Genomic DNA, 25,434 nt, shown 5'->3' on the forward strand with positions numbered 1-25,434 from the left:
GTTCAGCATAATATTGTTTTCTACACCAGTCTAGGTACAACGAGCCACTCCTCTCAGGAAAATCTTTCTATCAGTGCGGAACACTGTTCACCAGCCAACTTATCAGGTCAGCCAAAGTCCAATCTCATAAGCAGGGCTTTCTAAGTACAACAGTCCCAAGCTTGCTGTGTCAACTACTTTCTGCACTGACACGCTTCTCCTCTCTTCTCCTCTGCCTCGATGAACTTGAAAGCTGCACAGGGCAGATTGCCTACGTGTAAGATGGAAGCAGCCTGGCTCCCTGATTTGTATGAATTTGGTGGACAACCACCAAAGAAAGCTGCTCATTCCATGCTGGGCTTCTTGGTCATGGGAAGTAAGAAGAGTTAAGCTGCTGAAATCTTAGGATTTGTTTGGTTTGGTTTTATATCTGTAGTATAGCTGTACTTTTCTAATAGAGTCAGTTATCTACAATGAATAAGACTTCTAATTACTTAATGATACGAACTCAATCCAATAAAAATGACAATCCTTAAGTGAAATAGGCAATTCACAGAGAAGGAAACATTATAGAAGAATGCTAGTTAATAAATTTAATTAGATTATTAATGTAACCATTGATGTGGTTATAGACAAAGGTCATCAGTTGATACCAAAACCAACAGGGGAAAGTTTCTTGGTGATTAGGATGCATATATTGTCTCAAACTATCACTCTACTGATTGCTTATTATGTACAAAAGATAAATGACATCAGTTGGGCTTCTAATGGACCCCAGAATGTAAGACAGTTTCTACTAGCCCCGTGTCTTTATTCACACTTAGGACAGTAACTCCTTTGAAAAGTTTCAGGTCTGGTTTGAAGGCATAATTCATTATTTCCATTTTCAACACTCAGATTCTAAGAAAAGTTGAAAACCTACTTACTTACATGGTTAGTGATAATTCATGTTTCCTTCTCTGTGAATTGCCTATTTCACTTAAGATGCCCTGTTTTGAATGGATTTCTTCAGTTTCCCAGGGGTGCTGTCCAGGAAGCACATGGGTCATGAGGACACATGGAAAATTTCCCCTCTGGAGTTGACATCCTTCAATTTTAGGTATTTGACCTGCTTCCTGAAAAGTCCTGTCTCCAGCCTCCCAGCCTGAATGCTATAGTCCCCCAGGACCTTCACCCCTGGTCACAGGTATGGAACAGGTAGGAACACCTTGATGTGAAGAAAATTTCCATCATGTATCCATAATTATTAACTGGTGCCAACATGAGTTGGGCTCAGACCAACAGCTTTTCTACTCAAATTATAGAGAATTTATAGGGGAAAAAAGATGGCTCTGGTAATTCGTTACCTACAAATCTTCTTCACCTGATAACCTTGACATGTGTCCCCTAGGTTTTTTGGGGAGCTTAGCAGGATATCTCTGAGCTCATAGATCTACCCTTCACCTCACTGAACACACATACCCTTGCTTTGTTCTCTGACACCAACTTTCAGTCTTCTCCAACCCCTTAAACTTTCCTCTTCTACCACTCAGACAATGAGAGGAAGTGTGTTGTAACTGAAGTTGCCAGATTAAAAACAAAATTGCTGGATACTAACACTGGGTGGTTAAAATATAAATTAAACTGGCTATTATGTTTTAAATATTCCAGAAGGTGTGTTCAATTTTGAATAAATTATTATAATACTCACAGTAATAATAATTTTTTTTTTTTTTTTAGAGAGACAGAGTCTCACTTTGTCGCCCTTGGTAGAGTGCCATGACATCACAGCTCACAGTAACCTCCAGCTCTTGGGCCTATAATTGTCTTGCCTCAGCCTCCCAAGTAGCTGGGACTAAAGGTGCCCACCACAATGCCCAACTATTTTTGTTGTTGTTGTTGCAGTTTGGTGGGGCTGGGTTCGAACTCGCCACCCTTGGTATATGGGGTCGGTGATCTATTCACTGAGCCATAGGTGCCACCCTTACAGTAACATTTTAAAGGATAAGAGAGTTCTCCATACATCTCAGGTAAGACACATGTATCGGAATTGACTTTCATTACACTAGAGGCCAAGAACTCCAGGCAACACCATTACGAAGGCATTGGTACAGAATGCGTCATGAAGATTGGGACTAGCAAATAAGAAACTAGCCATTGGCCTTCAGACAAAATCAAACCTTCCAACTCTGTGCTCAGAGTGTTTTTGTTCCCCTTTAGCTTTGAGGGTGTCAGCTACTTCAATGTGTTTCTGGGATAAAGCTGTGCCAGGCACGTCTGCTTCCACCTTGTATAACTCACATTACAGGGAAGACAGAGAACCTGATATAAAAGAAATGCCCAAAGAGAATGATCATCGAAGATAAGAAAAAGAAGTCACTAGATGATACCTCTATTTTGATTTGCCTTTAACACATCCTCATAGAAAACATCTAGCAGAGTTGGAGGCTGAGCCTGAAGATGGAGTGGGAGATCCAATCACCCAAACTCTAGAAATATGAGTGAAGACGCTTAAATAAATTTAGAGTCTGTGGATATGTTAAATCAACTTCTAGATCTCTGAGCTTATAACAACTGGTTCCTAAGACTGTGGGCATCTGCAGAGACAGTGATGTCACTTAGGGAACTGCTTCATGGGGACAGGAACACCCTCTGCTCATCTGCAACTGCTCACAAGAATCCTGATCTGGTGGCCCTCCCATCCTGCCCGACCCTGCCATGGGCACCTGGCTCCTCATCTGGGCATCCCTTTGTCTTATGGAGGCAGGTGAGTTCTCAGAATACTGGAATCTCCATGCTGGATCCCTCAGTGCTTATTCCAACAGTTTCTTTTTTGCTGTTTGAAAATTCTGTCTTTTCCCCCAACAGAACTCAAAGAAGCTGGAGTTGTCCAGTCTCCTGGATACAAGATAGCAGAAAAAAGACAAGCCGTGGCCTTTTGGTGTGATCCTGTTTCTGGACACAATATTCTTTACTGGTACCGGCAGATGCTGGGAAAGGGCCTGGAGCTTCTGATTCAATTTCAGAATGAGGCCATAATTGATGAGTCCCAACTGTTCAAGGATAGATTTTCTGCAGAGAGGCTCAAAGGAGCAGATTCTACACTCAGGATCCAGCAAGCAAGGCTGGGGGACTCAGCCACTTACCTCTGTGCCAGCAGCAGCCACAGCATCACAGAGACGTCTCCTCCTGTGCACAAAACTGACTCTCTCTACTCAGCTGACATGAACCCTAAACAGAGGCCTCACCCCATCCAAGGGAAAGAAGTGGGTTTGTAGACACAGGCTATGATTTATATAGTGGGAGGGAAGGGTTCTTTCTTGAAACCTGAGGGCTGCAAATGTTGTTTGCAAATTATTATGACTTGGGGATTTGAAGCTCATATCAACTCAAGAAACAAAAACTGAAAATGACTTACCATAGACTTATCCTCAAGGGTAGTGATAGTTTTTCTCCTATAAAAATACAGAGTCACAAATTATGTACAATAAACCTAACAATACAGATGGTGATTATATGTGAGTAACAAGCAGCAGGCTCCCTCTCCCTAGTTGTCACTGTCAAAATGATTTGAATGTTGCCCTTGGTTACATCCTCATTCTCTAGCTCCTTCTGTGCCCTGACACTGGATGTTTTTATGCAACAAAGTTTCAGCATAGTGTGTGGGTGTTCGGAAATATTTTCCTCTGTTTTTATGGCAATATGTTAATGTGTTAGTGATAAATTTATTTGGAATTTTAATTTTCTTTGCATTTTAATGACATATTCTTAGCCTGTGATTTGTTTGATACTTAAATGACATGGAGATTTTATAATTAAAATTTGATTTCAGCTAAAGGAATTTTTAAAAATTTGAAGGAGATTTATAATCCAATGGGGCATGTATTTGGGTTTTGCATTTCATTATTGGAATATACTTAAAGGGTTATTTGCTTTTATTCTATGACCTCTGCTGTTCCACTGGACCATGTGACAAGATGGGAAGTAAAGTACTTAAATGTGGTTAGTTAGTATAGAATGGGCTTGGAATGAATATAATTTCTGCCCTGTCATGACACATCTGTGCTGTGTTTAACATGTATATCCGGGGAGCAAAGCTTGGAGTTGGGGAGTAACAGATACATGGCTTTCATCTTTCTCCATTTAAACCTAGTCTCCTGGGACAACACTTTGCTCAACATTCTCCATTTGGTGGGACTTCTCTAAAGTAACAATCCTGTTTTAATATTCCTATTCTTTGCCAAGTCTTTTCTATGGAAAAGGAAATATGCTGTCTTATTTAGTCTCTTCATCTTAGTTTAGTCTCTCTTCATCTCTCACTTTCTTCCTGGCTACCTAGAGAAAAAGGAAGATTCTTTGCTGCTTTCTCAACATGTACTAACATCAGTGAAGAACTTTCTTTTCCACACAGATTTGGCTAAATTTCTCCTCCTGAAATTTGGAGGAGAGAGAGAATGGGTTAAATTCTTATTTAGCACAGTGTTAACCAGACCATTTGGTTTTATATTGAGACTTGTAATTCATCAAAATTAAAAGCATATGATCCAATATCCGTCTCTAAAGTGGTTCCACTTTAGTCCAGCTGTAACAACATTAATAGTTTTTGTTGACCCTACACACTAACAAATCATAATGTTCCATCTCTCTTAGACTCAGTGAAACAAAACACAATTGCCCCATGTCCTGGGGCACATTTGTGCTGCTTCTCCCCACTGGCCACTAGGAGACACTGTGGCTTTGTTGTCCTCCAGAGTCTATGCAAAGAGGCTCAGATGGTTCCATGGAAAGGGACGGTTAAAGAAAACCTTTGGGTAGGAGCTAGATCCAGGGAGTTGGCTTGCAGATGTCCTGAATGATGTCTGGGGATGAAAGAATTAGAGATAAACCCTCTTCTCCTATTATAGAGATGGGCTTTGCTCTAACCTGAACTTTGGATGGGGCTCAGAATGGCAGGTGTCCTACAGTGGACAAAGCTCTGATCTTAGGATGTAGGGGCACCAGGAGCTGGGGCGATTGTCTTGCTTGTTCCGGTTGGGGAAAGGAGAGAAGCCTAAGAGTGCCTGAGTCTCCTGTCACACTGCATAAGTCTGACTCTTCTTCCCTCTTCAACATTTTAGGTCCCTTTTGACTGAATTGGGGAATCTTGGAAAATCTAGTCTACTCTCCCTAGATTAAAGTCAACTAATTAGAAACTGACCATTTGGAATATTAATTTATTCCTTGTCACATAATTTAACACTTCCCTAGTTTCTGAGGACTAGATATGGACATCTCTCGGGCCATCATTCTGCCTCCCATACTTGCAACCTTGCTTGTTGAGGAACAAGTGATAATATTTTTGAAGACAGAATGATAACCACATTTTACAGTCTGGGTCCAGAAGACACTACAAAATAATAGAGCCCACAAGGGAAATAGGAATCTTGGGTAATCCCAGCCAAGTTTACAAAGGATTTGTTCTTTAAAATCAATGTGTATTCTTGGATTCAGGGTTTCAGCAATATGCCTCTGTGCTGCAGCAAAAATATGGATTTCAACTCTTCATTCTATCTTAGCAGCAAATAAATTAACCAACTCTTGTGTTTACATGGATGGAGCTGGAACATATCCTACTTAGTAAAGTATCTCAAGAATGGAAGAAAAAATATCCAATGTACTCAGTACTACTATGAAACCAATTTACAATCACTCACACTTTCATATGAAGAATAGATCACAAATATGACCCAAGATGAAGGAGGGAGAAGGGGGGGATAGGAAGGGAGGGGAGAGGTCAGATCGAGGGAGGGAATGGTGGGATCACACCTATAGTGCATAATGCAAGGGCACATGTCAGATCTATTAATATAGAGTATAAATGTCTTAACACAATAATTAAGTAAATGAGATGAGGTATATATTAACCAGTGTGATGTAAGCTTTCCTAATTCTATATGAAATCAGCACATAGTACCCCATAAATGCATTAATGTATACATGATCTATGTGTTTATGATTTAATAAAAAAAAGAATTAAGTAGTTTGGGGGAATGACAAAGACAGAATGTGATAAAGTATCAACACAAAAAATGTTCTGTAGGAAATAATGTGGGAAATGCGTTTCTACGTTTCTCATAAATTTTCTATGGGCTCAGAACTCACACAGGTAAGATAAACCTGAATCACCCACTCCGCAGGTCTCCTCGCTATCCTGCATTTGCCAACCCCATTGGGATGGTGGGAACCCCTGAAGATGGTCATTTCTTCTGGACAACTCTGTCCTTTCCTGTCCCTTCTTACCCTAAGCTGTGAATATACTGCTCCCCACAAGTGTTCTAAATTGTAAAAGAAAGCTCTTTACTATTATTGTGGACATTCCTTTGTAATGCTATTTTCAATTTAACCTGTATGTAGGGATTTTTTCTTATACTTAAAGATTATCTCAAATATGGGTAATGTAGGCTGTTTAGCACATTAGGTCTAAATCACCACTCTGGAATGTAGGGGTCCATTTGTTTCTGTCCAGCTAATGGGAGTCTGGTGTAAGCTGCAAACATGTGTGCACTCAGAGGGTGGGAGTGGGGCTTCTGTAGCTGTCTGCTCTGCAACAACCAATGTGGACCCACTCTGGGATATGTAAAAGCACACAGGCCTGGCCAGTCTAATGTTGCCCTCTCTGCTTTCTGATTATACCTCTTTAACATTTATATTTTTCTTCTTATTTATGCCAAAAATTTATATACAACTTGCCATCCATTTTGAAGGGTTATGGTTCCTTTCTATATTTATATTTATGTACTGATTGCTTCTCAACCCCTATCAGAGTTATCACTAGCAATGCAAAATTGCTTATATTTTGAGTGCCCAAGGCAATTCAGATTATTGGAGTTCTGCCTATGGCCAAATCCCATGTACTGTTATCCTATTTGTTGCCACTCAGAAGTCCTGAAATTCCAGCTGGAAATAGTTCAGAATGAAATTCAGTTTCTATTGCATGTGGACAAAAGACATAATCTGCATCTATGCAGACATGATTTCACTATGTTTCTTACTCTCCTGACTCCTCCCTGCTGCTTCCAGATCATTCCCCCTTCTTCTTCTTCTTCTTTCTTTTTTTTTTTTTTTGCAGTTTCTGGCTAGGGCTGGGTTTGAACCTACCACCTCCGGCATATGGAGCTGGGGCCCTACTCCTTTGAGCCACATGCACCACCCTTTTCCTTCCCCCTTCTTTAAAGCCCAGCTTCTTCACACAGGTGGCATGAGAATGTCACCCTTCATTGTCACCTTTATCTCTTTACTTTTAGAACTCCCTTCATGTTGAAGCCTTCCACCTGCTGCTAATCCAGTTATCACTCTTAATGACTAATCATCACGTAGACATTTATCCTTTGGTTTGGCTTCCCACTTTGCAACCTTCCTCTTCCTCTTGTTTTTCCTCTTGTTCTTTTTACACTCCCTTCCATGATTGTAGATCATGAAGGCAGAACAAAGTCCTTTTGACATTTCTATTTCAATCCTCACATCTTTATACCACGGCCTCCCTTCTTTCCATCTGCCTAACTCTGGGACAGTGCTCCTACAATTCTGTTGCTCTGACCCCTCCAGTTCATGTGGCCCACAACTTTTAAACTCTAATATTGTTAATTCTCACATAGTGTAAGTCACATTTTAAGGTTTAGGACTCTAGTAAACATATTACCCGAATAGTCTTAAAAGACCACGTTTAGAGGATAAACAAAAAAGCCACATTGATGGAGAAAATATTTGCAAACCACATATGCAACAAAAGATTAATCTCAAGAATATTTATCCAAGATTCACAGAACTGACCATCCAACCTATAGACTCATGAGCAATAACAAATTGTTGTTTTAAACTGATGAATTTTGAAGGAGGCTTGTTCTACAGCATTACTGTGGAGGTGTTAATTGTTATGCCATGTGTTGCAAATATAGATTTTAAAAAATTGTCCTAATCATAATCCCATAGAGAATTGCTGTTTCCAAATTTGTTGCTTTTTAGGAAGAGCACTGCTTAAATCTGTTGTCTCTGTCTGCTCTATTTTCTATTTTGATTTACACGTAAATATGAGCACATATGCTTTCAAACTTCCAGAGTCTCTTAACAGTTCTCATTGCAAAGATAACTTTTTATTGTTTTCAGTACTTTTTGTTGTTTCATGAATTTCTTATATGAGGAGGTACTCAGTTTACCGTCTTGAAATTGTAATTCTTCAAACAATTTTCAATGCCGGTGATTAGAGATATATCATATTAGGAGTTGAAGAGACCTGGGTCTCCTCAGTTCCTGCTTGAGGGTCACGTCTTATGAACTACTTCTGGTGTCTGTGGGACACTTCCCAATGTGATCATTGGCTTTTACTGAAGATGATTCACCAACTGTTGGTCATTCTTAGACACCTAAGTACTAAATTCAACAGTGTCCTTTCCCAAAACATGTAACATGGTAATTGCTTCACCTGTAGAATGGACATGTCCTTCCAATCTGCCCAGTAGATTATTCTAATTAAGTATTAATAACATCCAACAGATTTCTTTGGGCTTAGTAACAGAACTATTGCTATCTTCACCCCTCAATTCAGATACAGAATGTGTATTTTGGATGAAGCAGCTGCAAGCTTCTGAGTTCTCCATCACATACCGAATTACACAATGACAGATATTCTTATCTGGATTTATTTTTTAAAAAATAATCCTGGATGGTTACACTTCTTCATTCACTAGTAAGAGAATAAAAAATATCCAGGGTTAAGTGTGATATTGAGTCTTCCAGACAGTTAGAAGATGTCCAGTGAAACGGCCTCATCAGATGGATTGTCATGAGAGAATTCACATTTCCAAGACTCTTCTTGAAGTCAAAGAAAGTGAGCTATCAGCAACAGTGAGCTCCCAGGCAGCAATAATCTGTAGTATGAGATGGTAAGCAGAACTTGCCAGGCTCCCTCTGTGGAAGAAAAAGTAATGAGGAGGACTGTCAAGGAGAATGAAATTAGATTATGTGCACACAAAGATGCAAAATCATAATTTCAAGTCAACATAATTATTGCAAAAGCTTGGAGGATAATTAGAAGAACATCTTTGCTTGAAAGACTTTTTACAGGGAATTTAAATTTGCTAACAAAATGCATGAGGAACCACAGTAGTTTGAAGATAAGTTTTTTTCTTACTCTCTGGATGGGAACAAAGGAAAAATATTTATAATAGAGAGCTTTTATATGTTCCTTACTACGTCTTGGGCACTCCAACTAGATGCTAAAAGCAATCAGCACCCTATTTTACAGAGGGAGATATTGAAACAGAGAGTATAAGTATAAATTTCCAAACTGGCATGGCTAAGAAATGGAGTAAAGGTGAATTTGAACATAAGAAATTTGGGACTGGATTCCTTTTAACCATTATAAACAAAATTGAAAATATAGATTCATTAAACTGGAGAGGAAAGGAAAATTTCTTTGGAAAAAGCAAAACCTTCTGAGAAGACTTAGTCTTCTCGAGTCCTCAAGAGGAGCGTCTCAAGTCCACACAAGGCAGATTTTTAAGGGAAGTGGCAATACATTCAAGTTTAACTGCTCTTAAGGGGACATTATAAAATGGAGAGATTTATTTTAGTTGTTGTAGGGCAGGCAAAGTAACTGAGTGAGAAGAAGCCTAACAGAAAAATCACAGATTGGAAAGGACAGATCGGAATGACTTCTCGTAGGAAGATAGGGCTTGGGAGTGTGTTGATAAATGCCTTTCAAAATCACAGCTTTGTGTATTACAAAAGTTTTGAGATACACAAAAATAATGAAATGTAAAATCTGCATTTTATGGAAACAAATGAAGCCCTCTCAGCATCCATAAACCGAGAAAGTTGAAACTTGCACAGGTGAATCAGAAAGGATGCTGTCGACTGGGTTTCTTGGGAGTAAAATAATGAACAATAACACAACCTGTCTCAAAACTTTCATATTTATCTACATATAATGGATCCATACAATTTGGACAGTTTTGAAAAGATGCTAAGAGAGATCAATTGAAAATAGTCAACTTATTAAGTGATCTTCAGCTGTAGTCTGAGACTTAAAGGAGCCTGCTTAACTCATGCTTAAAAGTATAACTCTCAAGAAAGTGTAAAGATAGATGGGACATGTTGAAGAGAAAGAAGGCAAAAACATGAATACCTCGTAGGTGGAATTGCTCAACACAGGAAGTAAAAGATACATAATATTTGTTTTAATATTCTTTGTTTTAGGCGACTCAGACGTCATGAATTGCACATGTCTCCCTGGGTAAAATCACAGATAAAAATCTACAAGATAAAAATTAGAAAGACTAATGACTTGAAAATAAGGCAAAAATAAAATTAAAGAGGGTATTCAATTATAGTAAATATTGCCAAAACTACTTGTGTTTAAGAAGGAATAGGACAAATTTTAAAAAGCATTTAAACTTTCAGACCCTCACCTTAATATTTCTTAAAGAATTAGGTAATAACAGAGGAAAATAAAATGATTAAATATGTATCACTCTTGTCAAAATTAAAAACAATAATATAAATAAATACTATGTATATTCGAGGCCCAGAACATGCCAGATTTGAAAACTGAGAGGGAGTTGATGAAAAGAAAAAGTAATGACTTAGATGGGTCTTCACTAGGCCCTCACAGAGAATTTTATCAGGGGAGTAGCACATATTCAAATGTGGGGATATCTGGCTACTGGCACTTCATTATTGATGCTTATCAGTTGAGCTTATCACTGGATCTCTGTTTTGTCATAATGGGAACTATGGCAGGGCAGATTGGGGAGGAAAGGAGAAGGCAAATGAACTCTCAGCTTTTCAGCCAGTGTGGCCTTGAAGTTATTTAATGACTCTTGTGAAACCCTTTGTGTCCTCTGGGGGCCAATTTCATTTCTACCTTGGGGGTCAAGAGTACATCCTAAGGAGCAATAGCAGTTGATATTGAAAAAGGTGCCTCCGGAGGGTGGGAGCAGAATTGTCCTAAAAGATTGTTCATCTCTTGTTGATCACAAGGGAGATGTCTGAGTCCAATTTGTTAAGAGAACATAAATTTTAAGAGTCTTTGAAAAAATATTTATCCCCACATACATGTGTGTGTGTGTGTGTGTGTGTGAAGGTGTGGGGGTGATTCTCTGAAAAGACATTTCTGGCCCATCTCCCTTCCCCTCCCTCTTCTATGTGGTAAGAAAACTGAGCTATCTGATTAGTGATTTTGCAAGAAGACACGGGGCATGCTCACATCAAGCCCTCTGCTTTATCTTTGGATTTGCTGACCTACAGGGGAGAGATCTTCTCTTCCATCTCAGAATCCTGGTAAAATTAGTGAGCAGACTCTATTCAGTAGGAGAGCTGGTCCTCTCAGGAAAAGGTAATTGAAGGATGTATTTAATTCAGAAGAATGCTAATATCATGGCTGGTCCTCCTTATCAGCGCAGAAGCTAGCCTTTTGTCTTCAGTTTGTCTGATTTCAGCATCCCTCTCTCAAGTGTTTTGAGTCCTAGATCAGAAAGAGTGGTAGTTTTGGAACCCCTGATCACCAGCAACTCTAACTCCTTGTTACCCCGTACCAGTGTGACACAAGCATGGTTTACTGTGAGTCTTGGCAAAGGTCTCATTTCTAGTGACTGAGCCCACTGGCCACCAGGAGACACTGAGATTCTTTTAGAGCTGCTGAGAGAGCAGTCTTGGGACTAAAGAAAAGCCTAAGTTGGTCCCTGAATTAGGAACCCTACTTGTAGAGCCCTGAGAAAGCCCTGCAAAGAGAAGGGAGGACCCAAAGACTTCTCATCTCGTGCAAATGGGTAAAAACCAATAATATTACAGGATTTTTGGCAACTTTGTGATGTTCATCAGACAAAGGGGCCACTGACAAACCACGAGGACCACGTAGTCCAGATTAAAAGAGACGGATGTATGGTGGAGGAGGGGTTAGTAGGGAAATATGCAAGAGGAGAAGTAAAAGAACGCACATGATTCCTAGCCCCTTTCACCCTCTGAACCTTGTCTCATTAACCCGCAAAAAATGTTTATTTCATGGGTCAAAGATAGACGGCAATGGCAACCTACTGATGTGGGCGGGGGAGAAAAACCGGGATTGGGCAGCACAAATGCAAGTCAGAGGAGCCCTTGACCTTCAGCCCTTGGATGCATTACTATCACTAGAAAAATTACTAGAGCATTGAGGAAGGAAATCCCCCACGCATGTGCTGAACTTACATGCTCACAGTTATTCTGTTTCATGACTTTGCATCCGAGAGAAGATAAATCCAGCAAACAGGTAAGAAAGTCTGCACCCTGGAATACATACCTTGATCCAGTGTTTTTCATGTGCTCATGTTACTATCTTCCTTCCTAAGCCCCCTATCCAGCTTCTGCCCTCTCCATCCACAGCTCCCAGTATGGTATGGACCCCTCCAGACCCCTGATTGCAGAGAGATTCTAATATCTCACACACACACACACACACACACACACACACACACACACACACACACACGTACATATACACACTGATACAAATAAACACTGTGCAGGAAGGAGTGGATACTGCTGAATCTCCCCCATTATAAAAGTTTCTCTGTTACAACTTCCCACCAGCCAGTGGTATGCTTCTATCACCTGAGACACTCCCCAGTTTGGGGAGTCAGGGGACTATATCTCTTGGCCAAGACAAAAATATGGAGCTAGTGTTTCCTATCCTCTCTAGACACAGGAATAGTATTACTATTCATACTCTAAGAACCATGCCATTTTCTATATTTTCATCCCCCCACTTTAAAGAGTTGATGTGTGGGTACTGATTGACTTACTTTATGGAGACAATCAGGTCTTAATGAATGGAGAATCTTTTAATGCTTTGTTAAGAGTAAAAGGAAAACCAGAATTCGCTTGAGAGTACTTCACTGTCGCTCCTAAGGAAAGTTAAAGCCCTCATTATTGTTGCTCAAGCCTCACCAGAGCCTGAAGATTAACAGGATTTGAAGCTTACCATGGAGCAACTAAACAGGACCTCTTCCTCCAGGGGAGAGAGACAGAAACTCAGAAGGTGCTGTGGCCTGGGGATTACCTAGCACATGGCACAAGTTTCTAGCCTTCACCGGGAATAAATTGTGTCTCTTCCCAGGGCTTCCACTTTGCTGTCTTTGTGATGAACATGGTAGTCCCAACCCCTCTAGGAGCAAAGCCCTAACTGAGCTGGAGACTGCCAATCAGAGAAATAATAAAGTTCTGAGATTTAGAAAGTACTTTATTAATGTGCAGAATTTGAGATGCTGCTGGCACACTCATGGAAAAATATCCAGCCAGTGGGTCACTGTTTGGTACATCAAGGACAGCAGAATGGGAGCTATGATATTCGGTGGTCCCAGAAGCACCAGGGCTATGAGAAGTGGCAATAAATGGGGATGCTTAGAGCCTTCGAATGAACCAACCACATCCCAGAGTAATTGCACATATTCTCAGTTGGTCTTCTGTAGGGAATTAGTGCTTGTCTTTGGAAGGATGTCCTGTAAGAAGGGACACAGACCATGATGTCACTACCTGGCCCCTTCCACTTTGGTAGGCAGGAGGCTGCGGATCTCCCGCCCCTCTGTTCACACCCACAGGGGCCTCATGTGGGTGAAGCCTCCTCCTGCTCCATCCTGCCATGGCCACCAGGCTTTTTTGCTGTGCCATCCTTTGTCTCCTGGGAACAGGTGAGACACCCCAGAAATAAAGAATCTGTGTTTTAGAACATTGCTAGATATGGGTCTGATTATGATCTAATTCTGTCCCTTTCCACAGAGCCCACAGTTGCTGGAGTCACCCAGACACCTAAGCACAAGGTGACAGAGATAGGACAAGCTGTGACTTTGAACTGTGAGCCAATTTCAGGCCATGCTGCTATTTACTGGTACAGACAGACTACGATGCAGGGACCAGAGTTTCTCATTTACTTTAACAACAGGAAAGTTATAGATGATTCAGGCATGCTCAAGGACAGATTCTCTGCTAAGATGCCTAATGCTTCTTTCTCCACTCTGAAGATCCAGCCCACGGCACCCAGGGACTCAGCAGTGTATCTCTGTGCCAGCAGCTCAGCCACAGCGCTGCAGATTCACCCCCTCCCTGTGCAGAAACCCGCTTCCCCTTGTCCTCCAGCTCCCAGCAGCTCCCTGCAGCCTTTCTTGTCCCTCCTTTTTCATGGGAAGGATGTGGGTTTGATGTTCTATGGGCCCCTGGACAAGGCAAGAACAGATGGTAGGGAGGTCTCACATTAGAAAACTTGGTAGGAGGTCAAAGGGTGAGCTGGTTCCTGGGATTCCTCAGAAATTCCTCTCAAGGGTGACTAAGTCCAAGATTGAGGATGAATGTCACAGCCTGAGACTTTGCATTACAACTTCTCCACCATGTCTCGTCTCTTCTCCCTTAAAACTCCCAGTGTTGTTGACTGCTCCCAAAATCTAGATGAACTTCGGCTTCTCAGTTTCTTCAGTTGCTCATTTCCAATGCTCATTTCCTCCAACCCATCTCTATTCATTTCTACTCTCACATTCTAGACTAACAATTAGAAATAATTTGAGCTGCCTACAGAGTAGCTCTCTTGAGTCTTCTATTGTCTCCTACAGGCTTCTCTTTTCTAACTCTACGACTGACTCTGCAGAATCCTTCACTTTGTTAGGACCTGCATTGACTCCTCCTGTAAGCACTGCGCTGTGTGTCACCTTCTCACAGCCTTAACTCCCTCCTCATCCCACTTAGAGTCCTTGTTCTAAGACAACTGTGAAATTCTTGCACATACCTTCAGCTCTCAGCCCTCTCTGTTCCCCTTTCAATGACACAGAGAACCTTTAAAATGTTCTTTATCCTCATCAACCAGCATTAAAATTGGAGTGTTCCCTATGATATGTAAGTCCATTAATGCATATAAAATTATATGTATACTTTCCTTTTATTAAAAGAATATATTATTTTTGATTGAGTTTGTTGGTTTCATATGTCAATCATATTTGTACTTTTGACAATTGTAGAAGCATTAAGAAAAAATGATATATTCAGAATGTATGAGCCTATCTCTTTTATATGTATTTGTGCTTTTCTTTGTATGTATAAAAAGGTTTAAAGAATCACAAATAGGCACATTTATCTATTCACTTGTAGAAATGATAAAGATAAACTGTCAAGAGGAAAATAATTTGCAAAATAACAGATGACATAAATTATTTTTTAAAAAATATTAGTAAATGTCTCTAAGTTCACTATAGTTTTATTTGCTTATATAGAAAATTTTTTAAAGTTGTGAAATATATTGCTGGTTATTTGGAAAGATAAAAGGAATATAAAAAGAGTAGAAAGAAGATGACTACTCCTGACATTTTCTATTTGTTTTCCTTTTTAAATTTGAAACACTATTCACCATCAAAATGTAAAACAACACCACCACTAAAACAATACACAGGTAATCTAGAAAGAAAAAGAGATTCTCTATTTACAGAGCAAAGAGGGAGCTGATAGGTAGAGTAATGCGGAGAATTAAAATCCTAATGGCTTACAGGCCTTCAGACTAGATATAGGCCTCACAGTTAGAACTGGGTTTCAATGCCCATATAAAAGAAAAGATACAAATGATCTAGAGTTACATCTTCTGCATTATCCTGGAGCTTCTAAATATTCTCAGACCGTGTGATCTCAAAGTATTACAACAAAGACTCAGAAATGTAGCTGAAAACCAAATGTTTGTTTGGTCCGGCCTTTGGGTGATAGATAAAAGGGAAAAGTTAGCAGAGAGCAATTTCAGGCTGTTGTCTCACATGTGTGAGGAATGGAAACCACATGCTCAGAAACTGACAAAAAGGCCCGTAACTATTGAGACCCTTGGGGACCCTGACCTTAAGAATTTCAATGTCAAGAATGTGACATCCAAAATTTCTGGAGTAAACAGCTTCCGACCAAGATTGATTAATAGAAATTAGATTTTTCCCCCCTGCTTGACACAGCTTAAAGGAAAAAAAAAAGCAAACAAAACATGTGAAATGAGAGTTGTCAAAACGGTGGAAACAGGGCAACAGAAGATGATGATCCCTGGGAAATCGGAGTACTACAACCTTCCTACCTTAACACCGAGAGGGAGCTTCCAGGCTGTGGCCCAGGGAGGGGGAACCAGGCAGAGCTTGGTGGTCTCCCTGAGTTCAGAGTCAGGGTTGGAAACAAAGAGGCAGCTGGATCTCAGAGGCAGGGGACTGAATAGGCCACTGCTACACAGAGAGAGGCTCCGGAGACCGTCACAAGATTGCTCGTGTCTATTTAGCTGTGTTCCCCATGAGGAAACTCCCTGAAGAAGGAAGCAGAACCACTCAATAAAGTTAGAGCAATCAATGCTCAGAGCTAACAAAAGGCTGGGACTTCACAATTCTTTGGGCAATCAGTAGGGAAATCTGGGACGGGGGTGGAAGGAGCTTATGTCAGAGAGGTAATATGGCTGGGAGGCTCACGTAAGACCTTGAAGCCTTTCAGTGCTTTGCTTTCTCATTCTAAATAAAACTGGAAGCTAGCAGATAATTTAGAGTAGATGAGTCATGTGATCCACCTGTTCTAGAGAGCTGAGTGTGACCTAGTGTGGAAGCAGGAGAAGGCAGGAGGACCAGTTAGGAATCTATTGCAAAAGATGATGGTGGTTGGTTCCAGAGTATTAGCAGTGAAGATGGTGACGCATACACGGAATGTGAGTGAATTTGATGACAAAGCTGGTTGAACTTCCCAATGGATTGGCTGTAGCATGGGGTAGAAAAAGAGGCTTCAAGGACAACTCTAAGATTTTCTACTGGATCCTCTGAAAGCTGCAGAACGGAACAGAGGTGGGGATAATATTCATGTTTAATCATGCCGAATTTGAGAGTGATACAGGCAAAAGCTTGATTGGAATGTGTTTGGTGGATAATGGGAAAAGAGAATTAAGTGCTAACAGCTGCTGATCATTAGAAATAGCAAGCATAGTATCAGTAGCCACTTGAAGTTGAAATGCCCCACATTCTTTAGAAATGTGATACCAGACAGAAGACAGGGCTAGGAATGGGGTAGGATCCAGGCCTTGGACTCAGCAGCTATCAGTGGTAACCGTGTAAGAATTATAGTTACAAAGTTACCAACTGCCCGTATGAGTAAACATGTTGACTTCAATTGATGTCAGTTTTTCTCCATCACCCTCTCTAGGAGCGACCTTCTGCAGAGAACCCTGGCTAGTTCAGCTATGTTCCCACCTCCGTAGAGGGAGCACCTGAGGCTGTGGACATGAGCTCACATGCTGATGTCATGGGAGGCCACACCTCTCAGGGCCAGGAGACACCAGGTTGCTTCTGTATTCATGCTTACCAGCTCCCTCCTCTGAAAAAGTACATGTATTTTCAGGATCCTGACATAGTTTCCAGGCATCTCAGCTCAGTGTCCCATTGTCCCCTGGGAGCAAGTAAAGTCCTAAGAAATTTGAATATCTCTGCAATACCCTTTCCCAGTTCATTCTTGTTATATGCATTCTCTGTTTTTGTCACCTCCCACATAGCAAATAGCAGCTGGAGTCACTCAGTTCCCTAGCAGCAAGGTTATAGAAAAGGACCAGGCTGTGACTCTGAGATGTGACCCAGTTTCTGGACATGGTTCTATTTTTTGGTGGCAATATACCCTGGTGAAAGAAATGGAATTTTTTGTATACTTTCTATGCGAGTGTGTACAGAATAAGTCAGGGATGCTCAGTATCAATTCTCAGCTGAAAGGGCTGCAGGGACATACTCCACTTTGAAGGTCCAGCCTGCAGACCCGGAGGATTCTGAAGTTTATTTGTGTGCCAGCAGCCCAGACACCGTGCTTCTGAAACAAGCCCTTCCTGTGCAAAACCATATCCTTCTGTCCTCTTGAACCACAGCTAAGCTAAACAGAAGCCTTTCCCTGCTTTCTTTCCCAAAGAAAGGAAGTGAGAAAGAATCAGAATCAATATTAGAAGTACAAGAGTATTTCAATAATATTCAGGTGGTGATATTTGTGATTTGGGGGATTTCTGGGGTCCCTTACACAGAACTTAATCTATGCATTTCTTTTTAAGCGACTTAATGTAAAGTGCCATAGGCTTCTTGCCTACCTTGTTGCTTTGAAAGGTTCATGAATCTGACTGTGAAACCAGACCTTTTATTCGTTCTTTTAGGAAGACAAACGAGTCTTCCTGATAGAAATAGTGAATAAAAAGATACTTACTACGGGTTTGTAGGACACTCAGTGATGATGCTCGTAATAGTGGTAAGTTGAGGTTACAGTTGCCTAGCAGACATAAATTCCCAGCACTTAAAAAAAATCTCCATCTTTCTTTATTAACACAATAACTAAGAAAATGCCAGGAAGGCTATGTTAACCAGTGATGAAAATGTGTCGAACTGTTTATAAAACCAGTGTATGGTGCCCCATGATCACATTAATGTACACAGCTATGATCTAATACTAATAAAAAAATAAATAAATAAAAATTAAAAAAAATCTCATTTTGGGGTGGCACCTGTGGCTCAAAGGAGTAGTGCACCGGCTCCATATGCCAGAGGTAGTGGGTTCAAATCCAGCCCCTGCCAAAAATGCAAAAAAAAAAAAATTAAAAAAAAAAAAATAAATAAATAAATCTCATTTTGGAGTGGAACACCCAGGTTCATTATCAGAGGTAAAAGCTACTTTTTCTGTCTACATAGGATCTGAGATTTTGATGTAAAAAATACAGTTAACATCATGAGCAGAAGAGTGTCAACCCATCTGGAATATTTTTAAAATCACTTCCAGTTGCTGCAATAGGATTATGTAATTCTTAACATGGCTTATAATACATTTGCCTGATTCATCAGTCTTCTTTCAGCATCTGGATTCCAATATCCCATCTTGTTTTGGCCAAGCTTTTGTATCGGATCATGAAATACATCTAATAATGATTTTTCATTTTCCATAGTTTTGAGGAGTCTGTAGCCCCTCAAATCATCATTCAGTCCATATGTTAACACTGATCAGGAAAACAGACAATGGGAAATGTTCGCAAGTGGGCTTGTATTTTAATTTTTTCAAACCATGCAAAACCAGTTTTCCCCTTCTAATTGTTGAGATCCCCTGGTTAGGCAATCAATACTCTATCTTTCTGTGTGGAGATGTGGCATGAATTGGTATATTCAGTTTCTGACACACACACACACACACATCACAAACACATATCCTGCCTATGAATTAGTCCATCATTTCCTTAACATTACAAGCACAAGGAAAAATGATTTCTACCAAAGAGTCACATATTTTTCCAGCAAGGAACATGTAACTAATCCCTTTTCCTTTATTTTGTTATATAATCCAATACCATAACAAGTAGCCAAGTAATTGATTTGTTCTTCCATTCCTTGCTCTCTCCATTATATTTAAAAATAGCAGCTACTGAGTCAAACCAAACTCTCAGCCTGTGCATTGCTAGACTCCAAAATATGATAAGTGAAAGTTTAATTCAGCACTTTGACATTTCGTATCATAGACACCTAACATTCTATTCTACAGTAGACACAATTGTTGCCTTTATAGTTCTGTTAACTCAAGTGGTATCTTTATATCTGAATTGTTTTCCTGTTATTGCATATTTCATTTTTCATCTTGAGTTATAATTGACAGATAAAAAATATACATATTTAAGATACACAGGTGATGTTTTGATATATGCATACATGGTGAAATGGTTTCCACATGCAAGTTAGTTAACGTCCCTATCCCCACTCAGTTACCTTTGAGAATGTAAGTGTTTCAAGAACATTCGAGATCTCTCTTAGCAAATTTGAAGCATCCAATACATTATTATTAACTATAATAACCAGGCTGTACAATAGGTCTCCAAAATTTTCAAGTCCATTCCAAAAAAGAAAATACCTCTTTTTCTGATTAAGCCTCAAATACATCTTGGTGTTGCAGATAGTATCTATTTTTAGATTAGCTATGAATAATGAACAGTGCTAGCATAAAAGATAGGAGGGATAAATGGAGTCATGCATGGGCTGTAAGGTTTTGCAGTTTCCAGGAAGTGATAAAAGCTGGTTTAAATTACACATGAATCAGTCAAGGATGGGAACTCCTGTAAACAGCTCTTATCACAAACCCAGAATGTCTCAGCAGCCTGGACCTCTGCACTCAGCTCTCCTCTCTGGTGGGTGATAGCAGGATGTGGGGCCTGTGTCTTCCTCTCCTGCTGCTCCTGGCCATCATGTTTCCCTTTCCTCAATACATCCCCACCCTTGATCATCACTCTGCTATAGGAGAGGCATCCCAAACCTGGACACATGACACGTGGTAACCACAAGACTCCCCCCGAGGCACAGCCGCACGTGAACCACATTCAGAAGAAACAGAAGAACTAAGTCTGCATTCCTTACAGAAGCCCTGAGAGAACTGGCGGGTCTGGACTGAGGTGTCCACAATCAGGAATTTAGAACATAAGATGACATCAGACGGAGTTGAAAACCTGGATGCTTCACCTGCCTGTCACACTCATTGTCCTCAAGTGGTGGCTGACAGTGGACTCAGCAGGGTACTGTGGGGTTGACAGGAGAGTGTATAAGGCACTAAGTGGGCCTCACAGAGGAGCCAGATTCGCCCTGTGATTGTGGCAGAGCTCACCAACCCGTGTGCCACAAACGCACCACAGGGGTGTTGATATGAGGATCCCTTATCCTTCAGGAAGGTCAGGCAAGACCCCAGGCTATGAAAACCTTAAAAGCAGCCACCTCCAGCTTCAGACAGCCCCCTAGTTTGCCACTCTATGCTTACAAATATGATTTCCTGCCCTTCCCATGATAATGCCTCAGATTTTGTTAGAATTATTATCAGCATCAGTCTTATCTCAACTGACATTTTGAAATAATTATTAAAATATGTTAAATACATTAAAATATGTAACAATTTGAGATCTGACACCTTTATAACAGTGAGTCTTCTGTAAGTTCCCAGATGACTAAAAAAATCACGATTGCTTCCACATACCTGACGTGGATACTCCTTATTCTCCTCTCAGTTAGGCCAGTGAAATGTACAGATAAATGGCAGCTGATCCAGAAAGCTTCGAATACTCAACTTCTAATTGTGTCCTTTAGGGTGAGAAAGAAACGATATCGTTAGAAAGGCCACCATGTGCCCAAATCTATCTGAACCAACTGTACATTAGCTCATTTCTCACAATACACTCTTAACATCCTGCTCTGCTTAGATTTCCCCAACTCCTTGTGTGTGGAGGAAACTGTGAGCTGCTTTTTCCAATGTGAGAAAAGGTTAATAAAGTGAAGATGCCTGGATGACCATGATACAGAGGTAGGGACAGAGGCAAATAAGAGAATACTTGTCTCAAAGAAGTAACAAATGACATAGGGAATGAACATCTGCTTCGTAACTGATCTAGCCAAGCCCAGACTCCTCTGCCTGGTAGGAAGTCGGGTATAACATTACAGTGTGGAGTGACTCTGGCCTTGGTCAGCTCAACAGCAGAAGTTGTCACAGGCAGATCTGCCTACCTCTGAACTCCCACCTGTCAACCCAGGAATTGGAGCCTGAACAGACAGAAGCTGCATTCCTGTTCCAACCTAGCCATGGGCCCTGGGCTTCTCCACTGTGTGGCTCTTTGTCTCCTTGGAGCAGGTGAGACCTGGACAGACAAGAAATCTTTAACCAAGACTATCTTGTCTTCAATTCTGTACCTTTCTCTCATGGCAGTAACATCGGTAACCTTCCTAACTCTGACTCTAAATTTTTCTTCTCTCACTACAGACCATGTATGGACTATGATCATTCAGAACCCAAGATACCAGGTTACCAGGGTGGGAAAACCAGTGACTCTGAGTTGTTCTCAGAACATGAACCACGATGCCATGTACTGGTACCAACAGAAGCTGAACCAAGCACCAAAGCTACTGTTCTATTACTACTATACACAATTTAACAAGGGAACAGACACCTCTGAGAACTTCCAACCCAGCCGGCCTAATACTTCTTTCTGCTCTGTGGACATCCGTTCACCAGGCGTGGGGGACTCGGCCGTGTACCTGTGTGCCAGCAGCAAAGACACAGAGCTGCTGCGTCCCTTCCTCTCTGTTCATAAACCTCTTGTTCCCCAGATCCATGTGCTTTCTGTAGGCTCGCTCTCCCCACTTCTTACAGCAACAGGAAGTGGGTTTGTAGCTGTCACTATCTCATCTGTACACAGAAGTTGGGCATAAACCAACAAAAATCATTGACAGTTATGCCAAGAGTGGAGAAGTGTTACACTCTCCTGTCGTTCAGTTTATGGTGTTTTCCAAGAATCACTTCAAGAACCCATTCAGTATTTCATTAGATAAAAAGACAGTTTTTCTTTCCTTCCTCTTTTGATTCTTGTCATCTACACTGGAGGCTTAGAAATATGAGAAGCGTTATGCTAAGGATCACGGAGACCCTATATAATACAAACTCAAGTTTCTGCCATTCAATGAACTTCGTAGTATTTAATATTCCAGGAGACTCCACATGCTTTCAGCCAAGACTGGGAGTATCAATATCATTAATGGGAGAATGGAAGTACCAAGGCCCCCAAGATAAAAATATCTCAGGGGAAGAATCATCTTTCAGAAAAAGAAAAAAGACATACATGAGTCTGCTCATACTAATATCTGGAGTTGAAAGTGCTATTGTCATGTCCAAATGAAAATCATAAATGGGTAAAGAAACGACATTGAAAAGAGAATATGTTTGGAGATGTGGACCATAGAGTCTCCTGCAGAAGAGAAGACAACAATGTTACTGAGGGACATGAGAGCCCCAGGGAGGCAGACGAGGACTACAGAAGTGAGGAAGGTGGGGACCCTGCCTCCCCTGGCCAAGCTGAGTGAAGTGCTAAGCAAGAAATATTGCAACTGTCACACAGGAGTATATATTTACATATCATCTTATAATTGATATACTTGGCTAAGAGCAGTGTTCTGAAGTAAAGCAAAATATGTGGATTGGCAAGGTAATCTAGCAAAGCAAAACTTTGTGCGTTAAATAAAGATAATTTAGGAAAAAATAGGACATGGTCTATTATAAAAGAGCTTTCACAAATAATTCACTTGCTTTAATGATTTTAGTGGTGATAATAATAGCTAACATTTACTGAGCACTTATTACATACTAGACAGTACATTTTCATTGTATATATTTAGAGCTCACATAAGTGTTACAACTACCTCAGGAGGTAAGTACTGTAATCTCACCCAGTTTACAGGTGAGGGAACTGAGTCACAAATGAGTTAAGTAACTCATCCTTGTTAACACCTTATTTTTTGGTGGAGGATCCAGGATCCAGGATTCATATACAGACAGTTTACCTCTGGAGTCGATTCTTACTCCAGAAATGATACAGATAATGAGCCAGGTGTGTGGTTAGGAAGGTAAATGGTCACAATCTAGAAGATTTCTAATCTCTCGCCCTCATTCTCCCCCCCCCCCCCCCGCTGGGTCCTGGCTGGAGGGCCCAGGCTTTAGTACTGTGTCTCATTGGTCATCAGTTAGGACTGGGTTCCACTGAGGACCAAAACGGAGACCAAGAGAGTCTTTGAGATAGACCTGGGAGATAAGAAATACTGGGTTTAAAACCAACTGGGAGATGCTCTGAAAATGAGTCAGTCTTGCTCTAAGAAGAGGAGAAATTAAACCTAAACTCCTTAATGTGGACAGATACTCAGATGTTTTCCCCAAACAGGGAACTCTGAAGTGTGGTCATGTACAGCGTAGGGCAGGTATGGTGTGGAACTTGGATTAAGAAGTGACAGGAAGCCCAGGAGTGAGGCACAGATAGAAAAACATCTGCCTCCGAGAGTGAGAGAGAGACTGTGGCGCATCCTCCATCCACATCAGCCCCACCTGCAGTCCAGATGCCAGGAGGTGTGTGGCGGAGAAAATAAGCTGGAATCTGGCTGTGTCAAAGGAGAACCCTAGGAGTCCAAGACTGGTAGACGTGGTGGCATCACAGTTCTATACCCACCCACCCCCCACCACGTGGGACAGAAGAGACCTACAGGTCCAGTCTGCTCACCACTTCTTGACTTGCTCCTCCCAGCACCACCCTACGGGCGGGTGTTGGACAGAGGAAGGGAGCGCTGACCAGGAACAGAGTTTCTCTGTCACTGAGCCGGGGGATGACAGGTGCTGGAAGCCTGCCTTTCCTGGAGAGAAACTGCAGCCCTAGTCAGGGAGCTGGGGGCGAAGAGTCCCCTTGCACCCATCACACCCTCCTGCAAGAGAGCTTCTGTCCTACTGAGCTGTCAACAAGATTTAGTGGAATTTCTTGAATAAATCTTTCTTTGCTTCCTGTATGTCTTTAAGATAATTTTCAAAGATGCAAATGATTGCTTTCAAATGTTCAACAGTTGTTTTTTCTCCGGGGAGAGGTGTTCAAAGACCCTCATGCTGCCACATTGGAAATGCTTCCTCACCCCTAAAACTGTTCATACCCAGTAGAAACAGGCGCTCAGCCTGTGGGCTGCAGTTTGCCATCTCCTGCTCTAGCCTACTTCTGTTCCTCGATTGGAGTGTGGCCACTCTGCAGATGCTGGTGGATTCTGCCTAATGCTTTTTTTCACTTCACCCCGCACAGGCACAGATTACTGGTTAGCCAAAACTAAAAGATGATCCCTACAAAAGCATCTAGAGTTCTTTGCATACATTTCTCCTCTCTGGGAATTTTCCTCATGAGTGCCAGCTGCCTCTTTCCCCTTTAATCTTGTAACCCCTGTCTAATCAATTCAAAATTTGCCATGCTCCATTTTCCCTTCTCCTTGTGTCAGAAATTGCCTCATTTTATTTCAGACATAAGTCCCCTGAAAACTCTTCCCCCGTCAACGTACCTCTCAGAGTCATGGACTTCTTTATGTGGAACGAGAGCACGTCGGCCACTATGGGTTTTACCACAGTCATTTCAGCACGATCTGCCTCCCGAAAGAGCAGTGAAGAAGTGAGATTAATGGTGGGTGTGGGGACAGCATACACAGCCCTCTCAGCGGAAGACGCCAGAGAAACACTGATTAATATCCCCACTCAGGGACTGTCCCAGGAAATTCAAGCCCTTGTACAGCTGCCCAGGGAGCAAAACATTTTACTTCATTTCAAGTACTCAACCATTCCCTTCTCTCTCTGGTCCACAGACACTGGAATTGGAGTCAGGAAACCTACTTTCTAATCCTAACTCTGGCTTTTTTTCAGCCGTGAAATCTTGTTAAGTATTCTCAGCTCTCTGGGACTCAGTGTCTTCCTCCTAAAAATTAGAAACTGGCACTGTTTGGTCTAAGCTCTGATATAACTAAGATTACGTGACTCAGGAGATACAGATGTGTGTATGTCTGTGTTTTTGTGTGTGTATAAAAGCTTCCTTTTCCCACACACGTGCAACCAGCAGGGTTGCAGAAGGAGACATATCACCACCACCTGAAAAATCTGAATGTAATT

The 25,434-nt window shown here is 41.2% G+C and overlaps 1 long non-coding RNA gene and 2 gene segments (V, D, J or C); 2 read left to right on the top strand and 1 right to left on the bottom strand.

The window, feature by feature from the left end:
• Positions 1–25,434, top strand: part of LOC128598243 (T cell receptor beta constant 1-like) — a 232,182-nt gene that overhangs the window by 7,367 nt on the left and 199,381 nt on the right.
• LOC128598251 (T cell receptor beta variable 11-1-like) lies at positions 2,533–3,784 on the top strand. The segment is given in 2 exon segments: positions 2,533–2,725; positions 2,827–3,784. Coding segments are annotated over 2 exon segments (459 nt in total).
• LOC128598256 (uncharacterized) lies at positions 7,984–24,945 on the bottom strand. Its single transcript, XR_008383607.1, has 3 exons — positions 24,837–24,945; positions 20,968–21,071; positions 7,984–8,901 (listed from the first exon to the last, which is right to left on the bottom strand). It is a non-coding gene; the product is annotated as an uncharacterized LOC128598256 (long non-coding RNA).

This window comes from Nycticebus coucang, chromosome 11 (assembly GCF_027406575.1).
Source record: "Nycticebus coucang isolate mNycCou1 chromosome 11, mNycCou1.pri, whole genome shotgun sequence".
In the NCBI taxonomy this organism is placed as follows: Eukaryota; Metazoa; Chordata; class Mammalia; order Primates; family Lorisidae; genus Nycticebus; species Nycticebus coucang.